At 41.3% G+C, this 24730-nt stretch overlaps 1 protein-coding gene across 5 annotated transcripts; it reads right to left on the bottom strand.

Annotated features, from left to right (window-relative positions):
* Positions 1 to 2561: 2561 nt before the first annotated feature.
* On the bottom strand, positions 2562 to 24516 carry RBM45 (RNA binding motif protein 45; the record flags this gene model as incomplete). 5 transcript variants are annotated; one of them, XM_084643062.1, is made up of 10 exons in its annotated part: positions 2562 to 2811; positions 7728 to 7928; positions 11043 to 11209; positions 11622 to 11715; positions 14849 to 14978; positions 16037 to 16216; positions 16578 to 16715; positions 18328 to 18454; positions 18593 to 18715; positions 24229 to 24516. In XM_084643062.1, 9 exons carry the CDS (start codon positions 24514 to 24516, stop codon positions 7736 to 7738), a joined length of 1440 nt encoding a protein of 479 aa, XP_084499188.1. In that variant the 3' UTR covers positions 2562 to 2811; positions 7728 to 7735. The 5 variants fall into 5 exon arrangements, with proteins under 5 accessions (XP_084499188.1, XP_084499192.1, XP_084499191.1 ...); XM_084643066.1 differs by having other exon boundaries at positions 11043 to 11206; XM_084643065.1 differs by having other exon boundaries at positions 16037 to 16213.
* Positions 24517 to 24730: the final 214 nt, after the last annotated feature.

Below are 24730 nucleotides of genomic sequence, written 5' to 3'. Positions count from 1 at the left end.
AAGGCTTGGGAAAAATACATTGTTTTGCCCATTTAAAAAAATTCTGGTGACTGTTTCTTTGAAATGCTCTAGACTAGAGCCACTATGCTTTGGAACAGGGACTTGAAATTTAGCCAAAGCCTTTTATCCTCCCCATGAAAATTCACCCAAATTTGACCAGGTTATAAACCTTTGAAAAATCAGTTTGTACATGCTTAGTAGACTTTTGATTTTAGCAGTTAAAATCAAGCAGCATGCTCCATCCCCTCTCAGCTCCTATCTGTGACCAGACTGCACATACGCCATCCCTGAAACCATGCTCCAGCCCTGGGCTATAGGATTTCCCTAGAAAAGCTGCTCCAGGACAGGAACTGGAACAGAGCAGGAAGCATCTTTGTGCTATCAATTCCCCCCCCCCCCTCTCCTTCTCCCCTCTGGCACCCAACCTGTGTGAAGGAAGCTGTCTGATTTGAATGCAGAGGGAAACAAAAACTGGAGTGGGGAGGAGGGGAAGAGTAGATTGGGACAAGAAGTTGGGTGAGACTGAATGCTGCAGGGAGAACTTCTTTGGGACTAGAAGGAGAGATGGGGACTAGGAGGTGTGGGAGACAGTTACTGCATTAGCTCAAGCGGCAGAGATATGTGATAGCTTTTTTTTTTTTAAAAAAAATAAAGATACTGATCCTTTGGATAAAATTATGTGGTGTTGATATGATGTAATTTCTTTTCTCAGTTTGCTTTCTTAAAAACCTAGGAAGTTACACACTAAAAGCTACATTAAAAGAATATGAAGGTTGCAGAGTCAAACACTCAAAAATTAGGAAATGTTACTAGTGCAACCTTAATTGAGCCACCTTTTGTGTTTGCATTATGATACAGTAATTTCATGATTACATATTATTTTTCCCACAGGGCCCTTTAAGATAGTTTTCTGAGTTTAATATATTTACACACATCTGCCAATAAAAATTAAATAAAAAAAGAGGAAGAACTTGCATCTCTGAACCAACCCTAAACCTTATGCTCTCTTATTGCCTTTTTATACAATTAACATAATATTGCTTTTTACTGATTTTCTTTTTAGAGACTGAGTTGTTCTGGTGTGCTTATATCTAGCATGCTGTAGAGACCAAATTCACACGGTCTGCATTCATCATATAATATTACACTCACATTTCATTGTAGAAGTGGACTCAGATTCAGTGTGTTAAAATACTTGCTGCATAGGAAAATATTGAAAAGTAAGTATTAAAACAGACTGCACTGAAATATTAACTCTAATTACATCAATCTGAATTATTTTTAAACAATCAATTAATGGGAGGGCTACCCAAGCTTCTAACGCTGCATTTTAAAAAAGCCGAGTGGCATTTTTTAAGCACTGCCTACTGGGAAATTAAGTACTGCTGCTTAAAGGCAGTAGTAAAAGGTGAGCAAGCATGCTTCCAAATAAAATTTTGGGGCACAAAACCGCCACAGGTCTATCTTTGCCTTGATGTGTATAGGCCAGCAGTTATTCTTAACTGAATAGGATGCATTACAGAAGGAGTTTCACGTTCAGCTGTTTCTGATCAGTAATGTTACTCCATCTCTCTCTAATCATTTATTTTTAAACAAAAATGTTCAAGTGAACTAAGTGATCTGGAAAAAAAGAAGCGAACAACAGTGCTTGAGCCTGATTTAGTGCATCTAGGAGCTGCCAAAACTTCTTCACACAAAGGTCAGCTAATGCACCCGTATCCAAATATGGAACTCTCCCACTGAATCCAGCCCAGAACGTTATTCTATATGCACACACAGGGAAACAAAGCAGAATTTTCCTCTATGTGACCCAAAATCTGAATGGCTCTAGCGGCGACAGACCAGTGCACTAGCCTAGTGAGCCATGCTTTTACTTTTTTGTTCACATGGGTCCTTTAACAAATATTACCACTGGATGTGTATGAGAGTCGTCACATGTAGATACATGTGCAAATACTTATTTGAGCTATCTTTACTCAATATTTCAGCAGCGGCCCCAACTGGAATAGTGGGTTGCTTAATAAACCATTATAGTTCTTTGAAAAAGGAGTGACTACAGTTGTTCAGATGGTATATATTTCATAGTTAAATAATGCACTTAAAAAAAAAAACTATGATATTAATGATCACAGCTACCAGTACTAAAATGGGCAATGGATAAGTTTCAATTACCCACATCTGACTCCCAGTCTAGTGCCCTGAACACTAGACAACAATAAATCAGCATTTCATACTCTTGGCCCTAACAAAGGAAAGCACTCAAGCAAGTGCTTAAGTCTCCTCCCTCAAGTGCAAAGCTTTCCTGAATCTGGGGCTGTCTGGACCAGGCTCAATCTTGACAGAAACTGGTAGCAATCTTTGAAATATTCTGCACCATTTAAAAAAAACAACCCCCCCCATATTTTTAATTCTCATCCTACTTTGAGTGTGTTAATGTCTGCATTTTCAATTACTCTTCAGTATGTACAGTCTGAGGCACTAGCAATTAACCACTGAAACCATTAATGTTGCCTCCTTTATTTTTCCCCCCCATCTTTAAAATGCTCATGTTAGAGGCATGATTTAAACAAAAAAATTTATTTCTCTAATACAGAATGACAGACTGCTACAACAACTATCAGTTTACAATTAAAAACGTTGGCTAATTGTGGATTTAAACTATATTCTGTATTTTGGGTTTTTTAAAAATAAAGTGTTTTTTTCCACAAACATCAGCTAACAGTACAAAAAGCTGTCACTGTCCACAGGAACCATGTCTAGTCATGTTTTCAGTCAGTCAGCTGAGGGTCATGTCATTATTTAGTCTCTGCGCTGTAGAAAGAACACAAGTATGAAGATAGTGTCAAAGATAAAATACCTATATTTATTTAAAAATACACGTTATAATAAAGGTATTTCTTATAATGGCACTCCAACCCACACATAAAAGCAAGTCTATAATTAAAATATGTAAAGAAGCTAATACTCTATGTAGGATTCCCTGGTTCTCTAACAAATTCTGTGTGAAAGCAAGCATTTTTTCTGAAACATACTGTGTATTATCTTGTGAATTAAATTATGTTCTAGTTCTTTAATAATGTGCGTCTCTATTTTTGAACATATTTGATTGCTTATACTGTAAGACCCCAGGAATCTGACCCTGGGGGTCTATAGCAGACCCCTAGCACAATCCCAATACAATTCTTCCCCAAAGTGATTTGGACCCAAAACAAGCTCTGTTTTGTCCATACTACCACTTTGTATTTCTTTAGTTTACTGCTTCATTGATGTACAACACTACCGCACCACTTTTACCTTTATTCCAATCGTTCCTAAACAGTACATACCATTCAATAGCTATATTCCAGTCATGAGTGCTATTCCACCATGTTTTTGTAACCCCTGTAATATCTGTTTTAACCCTCCTGCTCAGTTGCCCTATGGAAAAATAGTTAATGGCACTCCTATTTATTTTCTGTGTGCAAAATTATGCTAAAGTTAACTCCAATCTTTCCCTACAAAGGTCAACATACAGCGACTCAAAGGAAAACTTCACCATCACCTAAAAGATACTCTAAACATTAATTACAAAAGGTATAAATCACTCATAAGAGGGATCAATTACACAACAAGCCATTATCTTGATAATTTCATGACGCAAAGTAAGAAAAAGAAACATCTTTCTATTTTAAAGCACTGGAATTCAATCCATTTCAAAGTTCATGGAAAATTTCAGAGTTCAACCTTTTTCCAACGTTTTCTAATGGGAAAAGTCATTAAAATGGCAGTCCTCATCGAAAGACAACCATCTCAGTTCTTCAGTGGAGATATATAAACAACACCATTACTTTTGCAAAACTGGAAATTTCTTTTCAGAAGAACAGGCACTTGCACAGATATGCAGCATCTTCTTATAACATCTATGCTAGTGTGCTAAACAAAGTTAAATAAACCAAAAAAATTTTTCAATATACATCCATATATCTTTTTTAATAAAAAAAGTTTTACACTTTTACACAAACTGCGAAAGAAACACTCAAGTTGTACCTTGGATGCCTATTTTAGCCAGATTCCTAAACCTGCATGCCAGAAGTTCAACATTTTAGGAAAATCTATAGCTGCTGCTCAAAAACAAAGTATTAGAAGCTAGAGTTACCGAACACTGGAAATGCAATGCGAGAGGCATATCAGTTTAAATGTTTTATATCTCCTGTTTTAAGAAAACAAACAACTAATTTCTGGGCGGGGGGGGGGGGGGGGGAAGAGGGAAAAACAGTGACCATATTTAATGTATTAGAACATTTAATCCTTAGACCTCTGGAATAAATTACCCCAGATAAAGAAGATCTAAGAAGTTACGGATTAGTAAACCACAATTTAGAAAGATAATTTAACCATAGGGACAGAAGTCATAATCATGCATACATTGTGGGAAAAAAAAGCAAAGCCTGTCTACATTTGGTCACCGGTAGGAGTAAAATGTTATGTTTTACAAAACGTGCTTTCAGTGTGCCACAATACTACTGAAAGGTCGTTCCTTTTGAAGCACCAGTGCTAGCATTCCTACAGCAGCAGCTCAAAACGGGAGACACTATTTTTGTGTGCTGCACCCTGCTGGAGATGCACCACGGCTGCTTTTCAGATTTACTGTGGGAGAAGGAAAAGAAAAAGGAAAAATGGGGAATGACGCGAGGCAGACCACAGTTACACAAAACTGCTTTTTAGCTCGCTGGTTAGTTTCAACTTTTTCTGTTGTAAGAACTGCACTTGGTTCCCTTTTGTCCTTGTGTGTCACCACATTATGCTCTTTTACATCTGTGAACTCCAACTTTGCTTGTAATATTTTACATGTGTAAGAAATGGCTCAGATCTCCAGGATGAGTTTGCAGTGCTAAAAGTTTGAACAAAATATCTTTTTGTTTACAAACTGAGCAATCTTTGACATGGAATCAGTGGAGAAACATGGAACTTCACAATGCTGCTTAGCCACTTACTATAACCACATTTTGAGACAAAAATATATTCCAAAATCAGATTAAAAAAAAACAAACTGTTGTTAATTTTAAAAGGCCATTGCGAAACTTAAGTGGAACATCTACAATGCAGTCAGGCTTTCAAAAACTAGTTTGTCCTTATCTCTCATATGTTTCATGCTATATTAACAGACTTGCTACTGCACTGTATAGTTTACATTAACATTACTGGCCATTCTTGATTATTATGAATATTTATCAGATTCTTCTGTAGTGGAGGAAAGGTTTTAATTTTATGCTTTGAAGTGGAAGGACAGCATTAGAAAGCCTAGACCCAAGGCTCAATACTCTCTTCAACATTGTGCACCCCAGCTACACATGGTTTATGAAATGTAGATTTCCTTCAGAGAACATATGAAAACTTTTTAGGAAGCAAACTGAAATAAAAGGCTGTTCCGCTCCTAAGCAGCACTGGAGTGTATCTTTGCCCATTGCCTCCAAAAACCTTGCTCTGACTCTACAGTTATTTTGGTTCTCTCTCTCATTCCAGATCTGAACAAAATTTACACCCCAATAATAAGAGGCAGCAAGCATATCCAACATAGTCACTAGATAAAGTCACAGGAAAAAATGTTGTCCTGCACAGCCAGAACCGGACCCCTGAAATGAATGCTGCTGCTCCTAGACACCATTAGCTTAGCTCAGCACAACTCTTATATTTTAAGTTCACTTCACTTGAAAACCCTCAAAGATTCTCTCTTGGACTCCTTAAAAGATCTTCACAAAATGGAAGGAGGACTACACCAACTGGATCTTCAACAGTACTACTTATTGTACATGGAGAGGAATCCTGACCAAAAAGATGCATAGCACTCTTTGGTTAATGACAGGACCCTGACCTCACCTGTGACACTAAGGCCTAGGCTACACTAGGGGGTAATTTCAAACTAAGATACACAACTTCAGCTATGCTATTCGCGTAGCTGAAGTCGAAGTATCTTAGTTCGACTTACCTGGCCGCCCTCACGGCGGCGAGTTGAGTGCGGCGGCTCCCCCGTCGACTCCGCTTACTCCTCCTGCCGAGGTGGAGTACAGGCATCAATTCGGGGATTGATTTATCACGTCTAGATGAGACGCGATAAATTGATCCCCAATAGATTGATCACTACCCGCCAATCTGGCGGATAGTGAAGACGTACCCTTAGACTATACCCTTCTTAGCTCTGCCAAGCTCCATCAAAAAGGATCTTTCCTGAAAGACAGATGGTTTTAAGCCCCAAACTTCTCTTTATGGAGCAATCTCTGCCTGAGGAATGGAATAAAAAGCTTCAGTAATAACCGCTAATAGTCACAATGTAAAACCATTTGACCTAAGTAAAGTAGATTTATTATACCCTTGCCTTGTTTTAACTCCAAGCAACCCCATATCCCTATTAAACCCTTATTCAGAGGCACCCAATACTTACCTCCCTACCTGAGACATGCAAGTTGAAGACCAATGATCACTGGCACTTTGCCAGCGTGTATTAGCTACAGTCGAATACTAGCTATCACACTCCACTCCTTCAACTCCAGATATAAGTGGCATGAGTAATTTGACAATTTGATGTGCAATTAAGTATGGAAATGAATTAGCATCTCATTGTCTTACCTTTGCTTAATTCATAATAGGAATTCATAATTTTAAATAGTATTCTGGCTGATGTGCTATAGAATCTAGAGTGACAGACCTCTCACGATGTGCAACTCATCACCTGTTTTCCAGTCTCATTCTTTGGTCTTGCAGAAGATCTTTCCTAAATGGAATTACCATTTTACGTACACTGCAGGAGCACTCAGATGCCCATTATCCCACAGCTAAACTTTACTTCCATGGTCTTACTGATGACAACCCATCCCTCCCCACCTCCCCCGAAGGTAGGAAGAGCCTTCATAGTCTTTATCTTATCTATATCTCACCAAATGATAGTGGAACACACACAATTTTGGTTTTCACAGATGCACATATGGAGAAATTCCTTTCCACTCCTTACCAGGAGAAATAACCTAGACCTACTGGGTAGGATTTTCAAAAAAATACCTAAATGATTTTGGAGCACAAGTTCCATCAATTTTCAATAGGACTTGTGCCCTAAGTCAATTAGGCGCTTTTAAAAAGTTTCTTTCATTCTCCCTTTTCTGGGAAATACTGTAAGACACATTTACACTATGGATTTCCCCTAGATGGCCCAGACACCTTTGGGTTCTCACTTAGCTTCCTTCCTTCTCCTTCTAAGATCCACTTTACTTTCCACTTCTTTCCTCTATTTCTTCTCTTTTCTCAGACCTCAGATCTTTGTCCTTACCTACCACCATTGTGACAGGTGGTGTTCTTTAGCGAAAGAATGATACAGAGACTGATCTCAATCATATTCTTTATTTTTCTATATTTTCCCCTCTTTAAAATGTTCAGCATTGATACATTATAAGTACATAGGTTAATCATTTTCATACGGTTGTCCAAACTGATATTGATCAACTGGTTTATGTTTAACTGTATATTTTTAAAAATAAACTTAAAATAAGTTTCATTTAAAAAAATACCTACTAAAAATTAAAAATATGCTTTTGGGCAGGGATCTTACATTCCAAATTTATCACGAAGCAAGTTTTTAAAGATAATTATAAATTTCTTAAAAACTGAGGTTATAATTGAAATATTGTTACCAAAAAACAACAGAGGACCTACCATTTAAACTAGTTGAATTTTAGTTTACATCCAGACAAAGTACTTACCCATTGGGTCAGTAAGTTCTTTGACGTTTGTTAGATTCTTCTGCAGGTGAATCTGCCAACATTACTTTAAGCCGGACACCATTCACAATCTTGCCATGTAATGAAGTTATGGCATCGCTAGCACTTGTTCTGTCTGCAAACTTAGCATAGCCCACATTTTTTCCTGTCACAAGGTAAACTTCTATAAGATGTCCAAACCGACTAAAAAATATAAAAAAAATAAAAAATAGGACTGAAATACAAGTTCCATAATATTTACAATTTGTAAATGCAGCTGCAGCACTACAGCCTACCAATACAATATCTTCTGCAAGATAATTTGACAATGACAGTAAGTTTTATTCCTGAACACGTGATATCTGATTTTGTGTTGCCCTTCCCCCATCTGTACTTTTCCTCCCTTTGAATAGTCCTGGCAGATGCCTCAAGAAATAGGAAATAATTGTTAGGCCACATTCTCTAAGCATTCCCACAATAAAAATCACACCATATCAGTGCTTTACCCACATTTAAAAAAGAAAAAAAAAAAGTAACCCTGATCGACATCATGATCACTATAGGTGGTGTGGAAGGGACACTTGGTACATGGTGGTCCTTCCGACAACTTCAGAAAGGAGGCCCGTGGGCTAGTTTACTTATGTCCTATATGAGTGGACTATATTTGTTCACTTGTAATTTACATTTGAGAAGACCTCAGTAAAATGCCTTAAAAATAAATATTAAAAACTTATCATAGGAAGTCCTACTTTCCCAAGTCACCTGCAGGCTCCAAGGCATGGGTTGAGGCAGAGAGAGAAAAGACAAAATGCACTTGTATGTAATATACTCTTTGTTAGGTTGTAATATAGGATGCAAAGACCATGAAGAATAGTTTCCTTTCCCTTCAGACTCTGACTAAGATAGTCCAGCAGCCCAAGTAGGTATGTTTCAAATTCTACACAAACTGGCACTAGGCTTTTCTGTTTGTCTGTTTTTAAAAGTGGTTTGACTTTCAAAAAGAGCTGTCCCTCAGTTACGCCAATGGAGCTGGCAGATATTAGAATGGGGGAACGTTGCCATGTCCCTTAAAACACACAAAATAATCCAACGAAGTTGGTAGAGCAACTCTAAAACAAGTTTTAAAAAGGTGAAATGGGCAAAAATTATCTCCCAAGTCTTTGATTCTAATATGTTGGGTACCCTCAAATGACTTTTGGAGGCAGGCCAGTAGCACAAATAAGATTACATTACTTCAGGTCAGGTTTTAATTATACCAGAAGCAACTTCCTGAATCTACATTGTTATGCAGGTTTCCCACAATCTCTCAATTAATAATCAGTTAAAATTTCAAGCTGAAATAGATATGTGGTACCATAAGAGCATGAAGTACTAAAGTTTTCTGCAAATAAAGTGTATGAAATTGATAACTTGATTTCAGGGTTATCTGCACATCAGGTTTAATAACTGGCAGCACAATATTGACATTTGTTTGGAAACGGACCATAATTTATTCAACATAAGAACGTCCATAGTGAGTCAGACCAATGGACTTAACTATCTTGAGTAATTTTGTATCATCTGCAAACTTTGCCACCTGTCTCCCAACAGTGGCCAATGCCAGATGCTTCAGAGGGAATTAACAGAACAGGGCAATCATCAAGATAGCCATCCCACGTCATCCAGTCTCAGCATCTGGCAATCAGAGGCTAATGACACTTAGAGAATGGGGTTGCATCCCTGACCATCCTGGCTAATAGTCATTGATGGACCTATCCTCCATGAACTTATCTAGTTATAATGGGGTTCAAAAAAAGAGTTTTGGCCTTCACAACCGCCCTGACAACAAGTGCCACAGCTTGACTGTGTGTTATGTGAAGTACTTCCTTTTGTTTTAAAGCTGCTGCTTACTAATTACGTTGGGTGACCCTGATTCTTGTGTTATGTGAAGCAGTAAAAAACACTTCCTTATTCACTTTCTCCATACCATTCAAGATTTTATAGGCCTCTATCGTATCCCCTCTTAGTCCTCTTTTCAGCTTGGAAAAAAGTCTCAGTCTTTTTAACCTCTCCTCATACGGAAGCTGTTCAATATCCCATATCCTTGTTGTTGCTCTTCTCTGTACCTTCTCAAATCCTAATATCTTTTTTGAGATGGCGTGACGAGAACAGCACACAGTATTCAAGGTGTGGGCATACCATGGATACATATAGTGGTATTATGATATTTATTATGCCTTTCCTAATGGTTCCTAACATTGTTAACTTTTTTTTGACTGCCACTGCATATTGAGCAGATATTTTCAGAGAATTATCCACAAGGACTCCAAAATGTCTTTCTTGAGTGGTAACAGCTAATTTAGACACCATCATTTTGTATGTATAGTTGGGATTATGTTTTCCAACGTGCACAACATTGCATTTATCAACACTGAATTTCATCTGTCATTTTGTTTCCCAATCACCCAGTTTTGTGAGATCCCTTTGTAAATCTTCAATGCCAGCTTTGGACTTAACTATCTTGAGTAACTTAGCATCATCTGCAAACTTTGCCACCTGTTTACTCCTTTTTACAGATCATTTATGAATATGCTGAACAGTACTGGCCCCACTACAGATCCCCACTACAGATCCTGCTTTTCACTGTGATAATTTCTTTCGACCCTTTGTTTCCTGTATTTTAGCCAGTTTTTGACCCACGAGAGGACCTTCCCTCTTGTTCCACAACTATTTACTTTGCTTAAAAGTTTTTCATGAAGGACCTTGTGAAAGACTTTCTGAAAGTCCAATTTACACTATATCAACTGGATCACCCTTGTCCATGTCTGTTGACCCCCCTCAAAGAATTCTAAAAAGGATTGGTGAGGCATGATTTCCCTTTACAAAAGCCATGTTGACTTTTCTGCAACAAATGTTGTTCATCTGTGTGTCTGATAATACTGTTCTTTACTATAGTTTCAACCAATTTGCGAGGTACTAAAGTTAGATTTACCAGACTGTAATTGCAAGCATCACCTCTGGAGTCTTTTTTTAAAAACTGGCATTACATTAACTATCCTTAAGTCATCTGGTACAGAAATTGACTTAAGTGATAGGTTACATACCACAGTTAGTAGTTCTGCAATTTCATATACAAGTTCCCAAAGAATTCTTTGGTGAATACCATCTGCTCCTGGTGACTTTTTACTGTTTAATTTATCAGTTGATCACTTGTATTTGCTGTGGGCTGTCTTTTTGGATTTTCATGATTGTGACCTGGTTTGACTTCAGCGTTTATTCTAAATTTTTCAAAATTTATTCTACTATTGAAGTTATTTTAATCACTAAATGGTACCTTACCAGAATACATCCTCCAACACATTTACAGGTAAGGGATGAGGATAAAACACTATGAAAAGCCTTTCCTTCACAGAAGTCTCAGGAGGAACTTTTTTTTTGCGTGATGGAAGTACAGCATCTGTTTGGGGCTGAGACAACTGAGAGCTAGAACTTCCACTGTACGGCTGCTGAAACAAAAATAAAATGTAATGAAAAAGGTAACATGAAAATCAAGTGAAAAATTCAATTTTATCTGATTTAGGACTCTGTTACTGTTTTAGGACACTAAAATCCTGGATTACATATGGGCTCTCTGACAGCCACACAATTAACTTATATGTTTTTCTTGACTACCTCCCTGACAGTATTTTCCCTGGGCAATAAATCCAGTTAAGATCATATAACCTTTAAAAAGAGTACAGAAAAGCACAAGTCAACCCACCACACAACCAACCAACCAACAAACAAACCAACAAAATCAGCTCCTAAAGCAGTCAGAAGGGTAAGAGAAAAAAGATGGGACACACCTGCTTATTGCACATTTCAAGGTTCTGCAACAATTGAGGAGAAACAACAAAGGTATAGAGTGTAGTTACTTACAGAAGATGTATATTGCTGACCAACTAGATTATTATGTGACACCATTGATGACACTTGTGAAGTCACCAGCTGTGTTGCCATTTTTCTGATGTGGCTGCAAGCAAAAGTAATCATAGACTCTGTCTTTACAGCAAAAAGTAACATTACTATAATCTTAAGAAATCAACATGACAATTTGTTTAAAATCAAAATTTTCAGAGAAAGAACTGATCAAGAAAATATCTATTCAGTCTTCCTTGATATGTGCTGAGAACATCCAGGAATAAGTAAATTGTTGCAAATTTATGTCAGTACTCTTGTTAAATCCAGAATACACTGAGATACCTGTAGCCCAATGTTCTATACTCTTTTCTGATAACACAGCCTTTCAGTTATCACTGTTGCTTTAATAGACAGAATATACACACCCAGCTCATGGAGTTAAACTCAGCTCTTTACGCTGCCTGAGAGAAGTAAAAATTAGTTTACTGGAAACGTTATTTCTTCCCTATAATTTTCTTATCCATCTTTATAGTGAAGGTAAGACAATTAAATGTTTTGCTTGGACTAGCAAGTTTTTACATTTTGCAAAGCTGGAATGAGGCAAATCTCTTCACATTTTACAGTTGTGCGACTCTTGGAATTAGGCATTAACAGAAGCGTTAGAATGGCTTTACAGTATGGCCTGCTGGCTCACACTATATGCACTTCCACACACGCAAGTTATGTATTTTCTCTTAAAGAGGACATGCAGAGGAAAAAATACTGGGCTATGCTTATTTTGGGGGTTTAGTTTTCTTGCTTCTTATGATACATAAACAATTTTTATTCTACTTTTTTTAACCTTATAAATATCAAGAGTATTAAATCACTGCCCTCCCAGGTTTGGCTGAAAGTCTGCTAGAAGAATTTGAGCAAAAAATAGCTCCCCTATCACTTAACTGAGCAAGAAATTACTCCTGGGGGAATTATGCACCACTAGTGCACATGCACAGAATTTATGTTCCCTGCAGATTTCTTTGCTTCCCTGCAGAAAGTGACTTTCTGACGGGGAAGCAAAGGGAAGCCACAAGAGCAGTCATGCTATGCTTCCCAGCAGTATGTTTCAGGTGCCCAGGGAAGCTGGCAGAGAGGTAAATCACTATGGGGCAGGACTGGGGAGGACCTGGCTGGTGGCTTCTATCCTGTGCCAGGATCAGCTGCTAGTTCCAGTTTGGCTGGGGAAAGACAGGACTTCCTCTTCCCCTGCATGGCATCCGGGGCCAGTTCAGACCCACCCCACAATTTCTCCCCCAGCTGCAGGAAGTTCTGCAAACTCACACACATACTCTTCCTGCACCCATCGCACCTCAGCTGAAGGGGGAGGGATACCTGTATAGGGAGCTGCTCCCCCATCCACTCCCGTGCATCCAGGCCCCCCTTCATATCTCACCAAGCCTCACTCCCCTCGCACTCAGAAGCCCCCCGATGAGCCCCACTCCCCATGAATCTGGACCACCCTGACAAGCCACCTGCACCCGGATCCCCACCTCACCGAGCCACAACCAGCTGCACCTGGTTCCCCATTGAGCCCCGCTCCCACAGCATCCGACACACCAGACTGCCCCTGCCGAACTTTACCCCGCACCACACCCAGACCCACAACCACCTTCACCTGGACCTCCCTGCAGAGTCCCATTACTGTGGTACCCATAACCCGCAACAAGTCCCTGTGCAGCCAGATCCCCCTATACCTGGATCCCCCACTGAGCTGCCCGCACCCAAATTTCCCACACAGAACCCTCTGAACCCACACCTGGATCCCCCCATACTGAACCCCCTCCACACCTGGATCCTGTCTTGCTGAGCCTGCCTGGCCACATCTGGCATGGAGGGGATGGGCCATAGGGTGTTTCTAAGGCAGGCATGGTCCTTGCACTGTGTCAGGGTTGGGTACAGCCTCACCGCCGAGGTCGGTGTCCCGCGTGGTGAGCTACACAATGATCTCCCACCTCTGTGCAGCCAGTGGCCTGTGCTCCCCAATGCCATGCTGGAGCCTCCACATTTATTTGACAAATAAAATTTGCAGAATTTTAATATATTGTGTGCAGAATGTTTAATATTTTGGCAGAGAATTTTCAGGCGTAGAATGCCCTCAGGAGTAAGAAATGATGTTGAATCTTTAACAATGATTTTGCACTCTTTGTCAGGTGTTTTGGTCAGGTCATTATCTATCTTCAGCTCTCTTCCCCTGATCTGCTCAGGTCCCCCTTCCTTGGTACTCACGCTGCCAAAATCCTACTAGCTCTAGTGTCACCCAGAGTCTTCCAGGAAACAGTAGACAAAAGCCTGCTTCTAATATAAAACCCACTACCCCATTCTCAGATTTCTTTATACATCATAAGCTAGTAAAAAAGGTTCAATCACATTTTACAAGTCATCTTAAAATAAAAGGACTGTTTTATCTTTTAATTTCCCTCTGTCTCTTGAAAAGTAGCAGCAATGTTTGGTGTCTCAAAAGGTCTTCTCTAGGATTGTGCTCTGTGTGGTACAGTGAAAGCCCACTGTGGGCTGGAAAAGGGTTAATAGACAACTAGTTACAGTACAGGTACAACAGATTACCTAATTAATTGCTTCCCAGTCACAGGGGCAGGACAGGAGACGTCAGGTAATAATTTAATGGACACTTGGGCTTCATAAAAGGGGAGAGAATTCAGTCTGAAGGGAGGAACCTCAAAGACTCTCGTGAAGAAGCCTGAGCAAGAGAATAGACACCTCAAAGAAATATTTACCTCGCCTTCCTTGTCTACCTCAAGGAGACACTTTGAAGGGCCAGTGCTCAAGGCCAAAGCTGGAGAGGACTCCACAGTAACTAAGGAAGAGACAGAAGACACAGCCCAGGAGAAGGGCAGATTGGTCGAGAGTCTTTCTGGACATTAATTTGAGCTTTTGCTTCCTGAAAGGGATTGGACTTCTGGAGGGCTGAGTTGTGCACAAAGCAGATGACCAACAAGGGGCACAGGAGATGAAGATTCCTGTAACTTTGCCCCTGATACCAGGGGGCATTGTAGTGGTGAGTGCACACCATAGCACCCTGAAATACCTTACATTTCAGAAGCATCCACTATATAAACAAAGTTGTACAGTGATAGATTTCATTTTCTTGTTTTTTCCTTTTTCCCCTTACCGTTATAACAACTTTTCAAAGAGAAACATTGCTCTCCAGAACACAGAGTTACAGCTTTTCACGTATGTGGGTTGGTACTTACTCCAATCCGTCACTCCCATCTTCAAGGAAAGTTACACCTAGCCGATTTCCAGGAGGATATTCAAAACCATGTAGCTTGTATTTGGCATATATAGCTGATGCTGCAGTAGTATACTGAATCACAGCATGCCCTAAGGATGGATGAAACATACCAAGACAATGTAGGAAGTGTGTAAGTTTAAATTCTCAAAAGCACTACTAAAAATAAAATGTATTCCAACAACACAGCAGGGTTCGACACCAAATTAGTCACAAGCACTCAAATACAATGAAGTCTTTTTACTTCATCATCCAACTCATCTTTAGCAAAATCCATATTTCTGATGAGATATCAAGCAGAGTTAACTGGGTGACTGAACAAATCTTTACAGCTGAACCTCAAAATCATCTGATATTACTTCCTTTATAGAATGTCTATAAAAAACTCCAGAAGTTAACAGATATGTATAACCACTAATTTGTACACAAATATTTTCCTTTTTAAGTGTAGTTATTCTCTGAAAGAAGTGATTAAAATGGCACTGTAGGGTTCCTGTTTGTTGTATCAATGATTTCCATATCAAATGTGTCAGCTTAAAAGCAGAGGTAGTTCTTGTAACCAGCAATTTAAGCCATTATGTTCTTTTGGATCATGCATCATCAATACTAATAATTCTGTACCAGCAATTTAGTTAACAATAGTATTGATTATAATATAATCCAGCTCGTTCTCCCATAGCTATACTGGCTCTGCAGGGCTAACAATTGTAAAATCTTATTTTAAGACACCAGCCATACATTACTTTGAAGGCATGATGAGGCTTCAACAAAGCAGACGCATGTTTTTTTTTCCTTAACAGAAATCCTACCCGTCTTTGATAACATCTCATCTGATGCAGAATCTATTAAGAAACAGCTTTCATTTGATTTTTGACTTCTGAGCGTATGAAATGTAGAGATGCTGTGGGTTGCTTCCCTACTTTGTAAATATTCGGACCCCTCAGGGATCTAGTTAGGGATAGCATGTAACTTGTCAGTCTAATAGGTCTGTTCAGAGGAGATGTGAAGTAGAAGGAGAACAGAGTGCAAGACCAAATGTATGTATCTGCCACTGACAAAGGGCTACATCATTCTGTATTGAGAAGGAAGAGAAAATATTTTAGAGTCAAAACAGTAAAAAGAAAGAGGTTCTTTTTGTTTTGTTATTTACCATGGTTAGTATGAGGATCTCGCTGAACATCACAATACTCCAGTCCTGGGACTAGATCAAAGAGGAAGAACAGCTGCTCTTGTATGAAGGGGAGTCGTGATACCACTGACAGGCGTTTGGAAACGGATTCTCGAACTCTTGTCTGACTCTTTTCAAAACTACCAAATTCTGGCTGCCCTTCTCAAGAACCAAAATAAGACACATTACACACATTGCAAGTCACTATACTGCTGTACCTTGACCATTTCAATATTTTTTTTCCTAAAATGTTTCTAGGACCTAAGTCATGTTATAATAAAAAAAGGACATTTATTTCAGACAACGAATGCAAACGCCAAATGGGAAAAAAAAAAACCCTGAACAATCTAGAAATTAAGTGTCTGAGTTAGAACCAACAACCAAAAACCTGGACCTACTATTTTAAATGTCTCCATTTTGCCTTTCTCTGAATATACCTCTATTTCCATAACATCCTTTCCAGCTACTGTGTGATCTTATCCAGAATTACCAGTCACTGTTAACGTGAAAAGTTATTACTTACCAAAGGGAAACACACTCCCTCTAGGCCCTGGGTCATGCCCCATTGGCTCCTGCCTCATACTACTGCTACTACCGTAATATTCACGTTCAGATGATTCAGATGGTTTGCTTTTAGGTTCAGCCAAAATGGCCCTGTAACCTGGAACAAGTAACCACATATTTCAAATTTCATCACGTAGTTTTCAAACATCTATGACTAGAAATGTTCTTTAAGCCTTGTATTGAAAAACATTACAGCCAGAAAAATCAGTTACTGTTTCTTTTTTTAAAAAAACCTATTCCATCACTCATGAAGACTAATACAATTAGAAGATTGGAAGCAACATAACCCATTTCTATCCCATTCAGAAGTATAGCACCCAAAGATCATCTTGGAAATACTTGGCAGAGAGGCAAGACGTAGCTGGACATCTATGCAGCCTCAGTCTACCTTTGCCTACCAAGACCTGTGCTGAATTAGGCACCACATCTGTGTAAGCTATTTGGTCTGGTCTCAGACCATCTAAATCCTTTCATTCTGACCTCACACTGGACATGGACCTGGGTTTAAAGAAAAATACTAAATTTGTTAACAGTGTGCTGATACAACCTTAAGTCTCATTAAATGAAGTGTTTGTGGGTCTTAATTTTAGTTATGATAAAAAATAGGTGCTTAATTGATATTTGTGATTAATTGGGCACTACATAGTCCAAGATTACACAATTTATTTATTTCACTATATTAAAAACATACCAGTCCACTGTTTTGGGCACATGTACCATCTTTATAAAGTATGATACAGCTTTTAGATACTGGTTTTACACTGTCCACCACAACTCACTCAGAACTAAACTTTACCACACCTTGTTTATACTAATTTGTTTGCAAATTTGTCCTCTGGCTTTTTGAAGGCCCACACAGGAAGATTTGAAGAACATTTATTGAAACCACAGTAACCATGTCAGCACTACTGATCATCTAATATGTTCAATAAAGGCTTTATGCTGAATATTGGTCTTCCCTCTTGGCTGTGTGTGTAAAAGGATAAAAAGAAAAACATCACAGATCTGAGAAGCATGAAGCACTACAGAAAAGTGTATTTTATTATTCCCATTTTACAGAGGGAGAAACTGGGGCATGAGAGGTTAAATTAATTGCCAATGTCACGGGAATTCTAGTTCTGTCAATCCTGTGCTCTAAGCACTAGACAACAACTTTAATGGCAACAAATGTTAAATCATAAGACTAAGTGTGCTATATTCTGAAAATAGTAAAACATGCTATTATTAGTATCAAATGCAATTTTGCTTAAATAGCTGTAGTCATAATACATTTTACTGTTGTGTTTGTGATTATATATTCCTTTTATTTTGAGCATCCCCTGATAAAGTCATAAAAGTTCATCTGCATAAAAAAATGTGTGTGTGTACACGTACATGTACGTGCTGCACTAGAGTCAGGCTATTTTACATCAACAGAAGTCACTGTAGTTCATTCCCAAAGCCCTTTCATGGTTATTACTTTAAATCTAAGACCTTGATCCTGCAAGTACTTCACAGGTGACTAGTCCCATTGAACTTAACAGTACTACCTGCATGCATTGTTTACAGTATTAGGTTCTGCAAACTGTGGCCATCAATGCATTTACAGCATAAATAATTTTGCTGCTAATAAAACCGAAGCCAGAGGCTGCCATACTTGAACCTACACTAATGAGTTCACAGTTTCTCATAATAAATAAGTGGGGGAAAAAAATCAGTCACAGTCTTACTTCGATCACACTCTTCTATTGCCAGGGCAGCTTGGGATGGTTTTAAATACCTCACATAGCCCAAACCTTTACTTTCTCCTGTGGTCTTCTTCTTAATAATGCTACAATATTCAATGTCTCCATACACCTAGGAGATTTAAAAATTGTAAAAACAATTTTATCCAACATTTCTGAAGTTCATAAAAATTTACATTTTAATCTACTGTCAAAAATAACCTGAGAAAATGCAGTTAGATATGATGAATAACTAAAACTCAACCAGTACCTTAAACTTATTCCTCAGATCTTCCTCTGTATAGGACTTTGGTATCATAACAAAGATGCGTGTAAGCTCTTCATCTTCAACATCGCGGTGGCTTCCAGAAGCTCTGGATTGCGCAATGAACACCTAACAGAGTTAAACACAATGTTAATTACTTGAGAAAAGTGTAAATATACACAGATAGTCAAGAAAAATAATTTAATGTCTTCAAAACAGCTTTGTGCTTATATTTACATTCTCTGACTACTCCTGTGGCCAAAAAAAAACAACCAAAAACCGTTCACTGTAAATGTACTCTGACAAAAGACCTGCCTGCTGCAAACATGTACATCTGTACACAGTCAGGGACCCAGATGAGAGATCCACCCACATGCTCCCACATGAAGAATTGTGGTTCATTCTTCAGTCATTATAACCCACCTTCCAAAAGCCTGTCATGAGTTAAGCACTTGGGAGCAGCGTAACTGGCTCGTCAATGAGTTACACCAGTGTTGTCTGGCTACCCTGCCTCCTTCACAAGACCTGGAAGGGCAAGAAATTTTGAAAGGGCACCTACGCATGGTGGAGGGGGAAGAACATGAATACCTAGGCTGGCCTACTATTAGCAGCATTAATACTGGCACAGATGGCTCTTTAAGCATGCACTGATGTACACTGCAGTAAAAGGATGGACTACTTCATAGCAGATCCATGATTGTAGCCATTTTGTTTAAAAAACAAACATGGATCACTGGACTATAGCCTGCTCTGTTCGTTCCCTCTGAAGCACCTGGTATTGGCCGTTGTCGGAAGACAGGATACTGGGCTAGGTGGATCATTGGTCTAACCCAATATGGCCATTCTTGGGTTCTAAAGAAAAGAAAAGAAGAAAAAAAAAAAATCGAACAAGTAGTATACCAAGGCCCTGATACTGCAGTGTGTACTAACTTGAATGGGAATCCACTTATGTGGGGCTCAGCACAGGTCAAGACCTAACTTCTCATGGTCATAATTATAGTCATAACACTTTTCATGTATATTGCACCTCTCTTCAGAGGATCACAAGGCACACAAAAAACAGTTGGAAAGTAACCTCACTTTAGAGATGGGAAAACTCATTCACAGCTGTTAAATGACTTGCCTATGGCCATACAGCCTGTGGCAGAATAAGGAATAGAGTCCTAAGCATTTAACTCTCAAGGCTTGTCTACACTACAAAATTAAGCTGACTTTATCTAATTTGACCTCGAGCCTCTGAATTAAGTTGATTGTGCCTGGCCACACCATGCTCATTGTCTCGATGGAGTGTGTCCTCACTAGCAGTGTCTGCATCGATGTACAAAGCAGTGCATTGTGGATAGCTATCCCGAAGTGCAACTTGCCGCAGTGTGTTTTGGGAAGTTTGTGCAATGCCTCATGGGACCAAAACATCGTCACAAGGGAGAATGGAAACATTGCGTTGGCACCCCCTGATGCACTGTGCTCCCTCCCACAGTGGTTTTCGGGCCTTAAAACTGCCACGCATACGCCATAACCCCAGAAGCATGGAGCCTGCTCAGTTGTACACTCTTGCTGTGAGCATCTCAAACACCTTGCACCTTCTCCTGCAGTATTTCCAGAGCTAAAGTAGGGTCCGCCACGCAGAACGTAGCAATGTCCTGCAAGCAGCCCTGCTGCAAGCCATTGGAAAAAAAAATTCACGGTTGCTGCTGGAAGTCACAGCTGCGGTGGGGCAACAGATGGCATGCAAATCCCCAGCTTGGCACCAGATCACCTTGCCAAAGAGTACACAAACCAAAAGGGATAATTTTCAATGGTGTTACAAGAGCTGTTGGATCACAGGGGACGTTTCACCAACATCAACGCAGGATGGTTGGGAAAGTTCATGACGTGCATATCTTTAGGAAATCAGGTCTGTTCAAAAAGCTGAAATCCAGGGCTTTCTTTCCAGACCACAAAATGAACATTGACAACGTTGAGATGGCTACAGTTATCCTGGGGGACCCAGCCTATCCCTTGCTCCCAGGGCTCATGAAGCCATACACGGGCCATCTGGACAGCAGTAAGGAACGGTTCAACTATAGGCTCAGCAAGTGCAGAGTGGTGGTTAAATGTGCCTTTGGTCATTTGAAAGGGCACTGGAGAAGCTTATTAACAAGTTTGGACCTTATTGAAGAGAACATTCCCATGGTTATAGCTGCCTGCTCCATAATATCTGTGTATCTGCCAGGCTTTGAAAATCTGTTTCAATAATGAGTCACAGTAATGTGAGCTGCTTGTCTGCATTGTGCTTTCCCAAACCTTTACCTGGAATGTATCACTGCCCCGTAAAGCCAACCCTTCGCCCAAGCCCACGGCTTCTACTCAATAAAAGAACATTTATTTCTCGAATTCATTTACTTTATTTAACAAACATAAATAAAGAGGGAGAACAGAAAAAAAGGTAACCTTGAGGAAAAGGGATTATAATGGAATGGAATGGGAGAAACATTTTCAGCTCTGTAACATAACACCATCAAAGGTCTGTGAATTGGCACCTTCTGTTCCTTGTACCCTCCCCTGAGTTAAGTGAACGGGGTAATGGACTTTTCACCCACGCCTCATGGAACGCTTGAGGGAGGGTGATTCTCTGCCAGGCGATGCTGGCTGGCTGTCCATCAGGTCTACAGAGGAACTCTACCCTCCTGCTTCTGTTCCTGCAGTTCAATCAGACGCCTCAACATGTCTGTGTGGTCCTTCATAATCCAAAGGATCTCATGCTGTGCTGCACGCTCTTGGTCACTGGAAGCTTTCCTGCTCTCAATGTCCATGTCTAACTTCTCAGACAGTGAAATCCTCCACGCTTTCAGCTGTGTCAGCTGTCCTAGAGACATTCATTATCTCGGTGAACAGGTCCTCCCACGTTCTCTTTCTCCTCCTTCTAATCAGTGAAAGTCTGCTTTCAGGTGTTGATGACACACCGAAGGACACATTTCCAGCTGTCAGTCATGGGAAAAAATAAAGGAGCCCTTGTACATGAATAAAATGTTTCTATAGCAAGGCCATTTTCATATAACAACAACAACAAAACACCACCACCTTATTACACTAGGCGCAAGCCATAACATAATCAGAATCCGCAACTGTTCACTGTGTCGTTTTGCTGCTCCAGCCATGGTGAGTAGGCCCCCCCAAGTCACGGGTGTCCACACTTTTAATTAAGTTTATGGCAGGCTCATGTCGGGAGCAGAGGTAGATAGTTGAACAATGGCCCTTCCCCATAGCACCATAGGAAACTGTTTACAAACTGGGCACGGGGGGAAACGTTTTCACTCCCAAACTGCAGAATCTCTCATGTGGGGCCCCAGTCCCCTATCAAACACTTTAAACTACATGCTGACCCATGCCGAGCACAGTAAAGGCACATTAGCAGCTGTGTGGTTTGGCGATCCAGAATGCGTGTGTGTGTGTGTCTACATACCCTTTTTTTCTTGTAAGGCTGCTTTTAAAGAGAACTTCCCCCGTTTCCCCTAGGCGACCCTATGTGATATTGGTCTCCTGAGAGTAACAGAGGCGGAAAGGAAGGAGATGCTGCAAGCATCTCGGTACAGACCCGGTCCTTATGATAGCAGTCCCGGCTGCTATGCTGTGTACCGCAATGATGCCAACAGAAATAATTCAGGAGTTGCGTGGGAAAGTGTCTTATCATGGTGGAAGAAATAAGACTGCCCTGCCCAGAAACCTTCTGCAAAGGATTGCAGAGTACCTCCATGAAAGTTTCCTAGAGATATCCATGTAGGATTCCCGGGCTAAGTCCACATAAACAGTCTTTTCCAGGGGCCACTCTCTGCATAGCTGGAGCGGCCTCTTGTAAGCAGAGAGCCACAGCACCTTGCTTTTTCCTCACAGTAAACTTGCCAACCGCCGAATGTGTGTGCCCGTTAAAGTTTAATTGAACTTTGATTATAACTATATACTCACCAGAGGTGCCTTCCATGGCGTCACGGTTGGTCACCGTGATGTCTTGCGACCCACAGGGCTCCAAGTTAAAAATATTTCCTGGCTCTTGGGGAGAGTGGATCCATCACTCGCCTGTCTCCAATTCTCCTCCTCCTCATCTACCATATCGTCCTCCTTGTTGTCCCTAGACTCACACACCTGTGAGGTGCCCACGTTGCTTGTGGGGGTGCTGGTAGGGTCACTCCCGAGAATTGCATGCAGCTCGTTGTAGAACCGGCATGTGTGGGGTTCAGCACCAGAATGACCGTTTGCCTCCCTTACCTTCTGGTATGCTGGGTGAAGTTTTATTTTCACACGGCACTGCTGTGTGTCCCTCGTGTAGCCCTTCCCCCCCATTCCACGAGCGATCTTTGCATAGATGTCAGCGTTTCTTCTGCTGGATCAGACTCTGCCTACACAGACTCTTCTCCCCACACAGCGATGAGATCCACCATCTCCTGTTCAGACCAGGCTGGAGCATGTTTGGGGCATGCAGTCTCCATGATCAGCTGTGCTCAGGCTGGCATGATCCCAATGATGATCAAACAGGAAATGGGAAATCAAAAATTCCCAGGGCTTTAGCAAGGAAAGGGCTGTTTCCTGTGTACCTGGCTGTAGTGCAGCAGAGTTGAGAATGATCTCCAGAGAGGTCACAGATGAGCACTGTGGGACACCCTCTGAAGGCCAATTAATTCAAATTACACAATGCTGCATCTGCACTACCTCGCAGTTGACCCATGAAAATCTAATTAAGTGCTACGCCTCTCGCAGAGGTGGATTACAGAAGTCGACATTAAAGGCAACTTAGGTTGGCGTAAAGGACCTGGTAGTGTAGAAACATACATTAACAGGTCAACTTAAGGCGGCTTCCATCGACCTAACTTTTTAGTGTAGACCAGGCCTCAGTCATGTGTGCTGTTAAAAGATCATCCTTCCTCGCATGATGATGTCCTGTCACACAAGAACCGTTACCACTTTTCTCACTGTTTAGACTCATTTACCTCATCTCATCATTTAGATGACAGTAAAACAATTCAAGAGACTGAAAGTGGTCATCAACAGCAAATCATTACTGACTCTCATAGATAAAAATGTGAAATTACTTTGATAAAAACTTTGCATATTGCTTTAGCAGAGATTTAAAATACCCTCTGTTATTATTCAATTCATTTGTATCAATCTCAAGAATCTTTACAAATTTTTGAAGAAGAGTTTCTGAACACCCTGAAATCTAGTATGTTAGAGTAAACACTAGTTCTAGGGACTAGGTCTTCCCCTAAGCCTCCCGTTGTGGTTTTATGATCATAATTCCCTTTATCGAAATGTTTCTCTCTCCCTCCTATCGCTGTGCGGAAAACTCACAGGAATAAGGGAAAGCTGCTGCCCACCTATAAATGCTGTGGCGCCCGGCCCTACGCTGGGACCGGCGGGAGGGGAGAGCCAGTGGCGGGCTCTCGTCACCCTCACAGCCCGATCAGACAGGTCCTGGGCAGCCCGCACCGTGAGGCCGGAGCGGGGGCGGCTGCGCTGGGCCGGGCCCCGCCGACCCAGGCCGCGAAGGGGAGGAATCCGCGGCCTCGCTGCGCCCCCGTCGCCACCTGCCCCCAGGACCAGCCTGCGCCGGGGGACGGGGACAGGGGGAGAAGCGGCTGCGCGGCGGGCGGGCCGCGCTGGGCCGGTACCTTGATGGGCTTGGTGTCGGGCGCCAGGCTCCGGCCGTGCATCTCCTCCATGGCCCGGCAGGCCTGCGAGCTGCGGGCGAACTTGACGAAGGCGATGCCGCGGGACTCGTGGGTGCGCTTGTCCCGCACCAGCCAGATGTCCTGGATCTCCCCGAACGGGGCGAAGCGCTCCCGGATCAGCGCCTCCCCCGTGTCCTTCCCCAGCACCAGGAACACGCGGCTGTTGGGGGGCTCGTCCAGGCACTCGGCTGACAGGCGGAACCCGCCGCCGCCGCCGCCCTCCTCCATGGCGAAGCCGCCCACCCCGAGACTAGTCCGCAGCCTTCAGCGCCAGGCCGCCGGCCAACAGCGTCCCTTCAGCCCTGGCGCCTGGGCGTTACTGCGCCTGCGCGGTAACCGCTGCCGACGCTGCCTGCAGCCCACGCCGTGCCCTCGGAAAGTTATTCCCCGCTGCGAGCGGGGCCAAACCGGTCCATGGGCTGGCTTCGCACCGCGCGGGGAT

This window comes from Lepidochelys olivacea (genome assembly GCF_965140295.1).
Source record: "Lepidochelys olivacea isolate rLepOli2 genome assembly, chromosome: 11".
Lineage (NCBI taxonomy): Eukaryota > Metazoa > Chordata > Testudines > Cheloniidae > Lepidochelys > Lepidochelys olivacea.
This window is presented reverse-complemented; position numbering and strand designations above follow the sequence as displayed.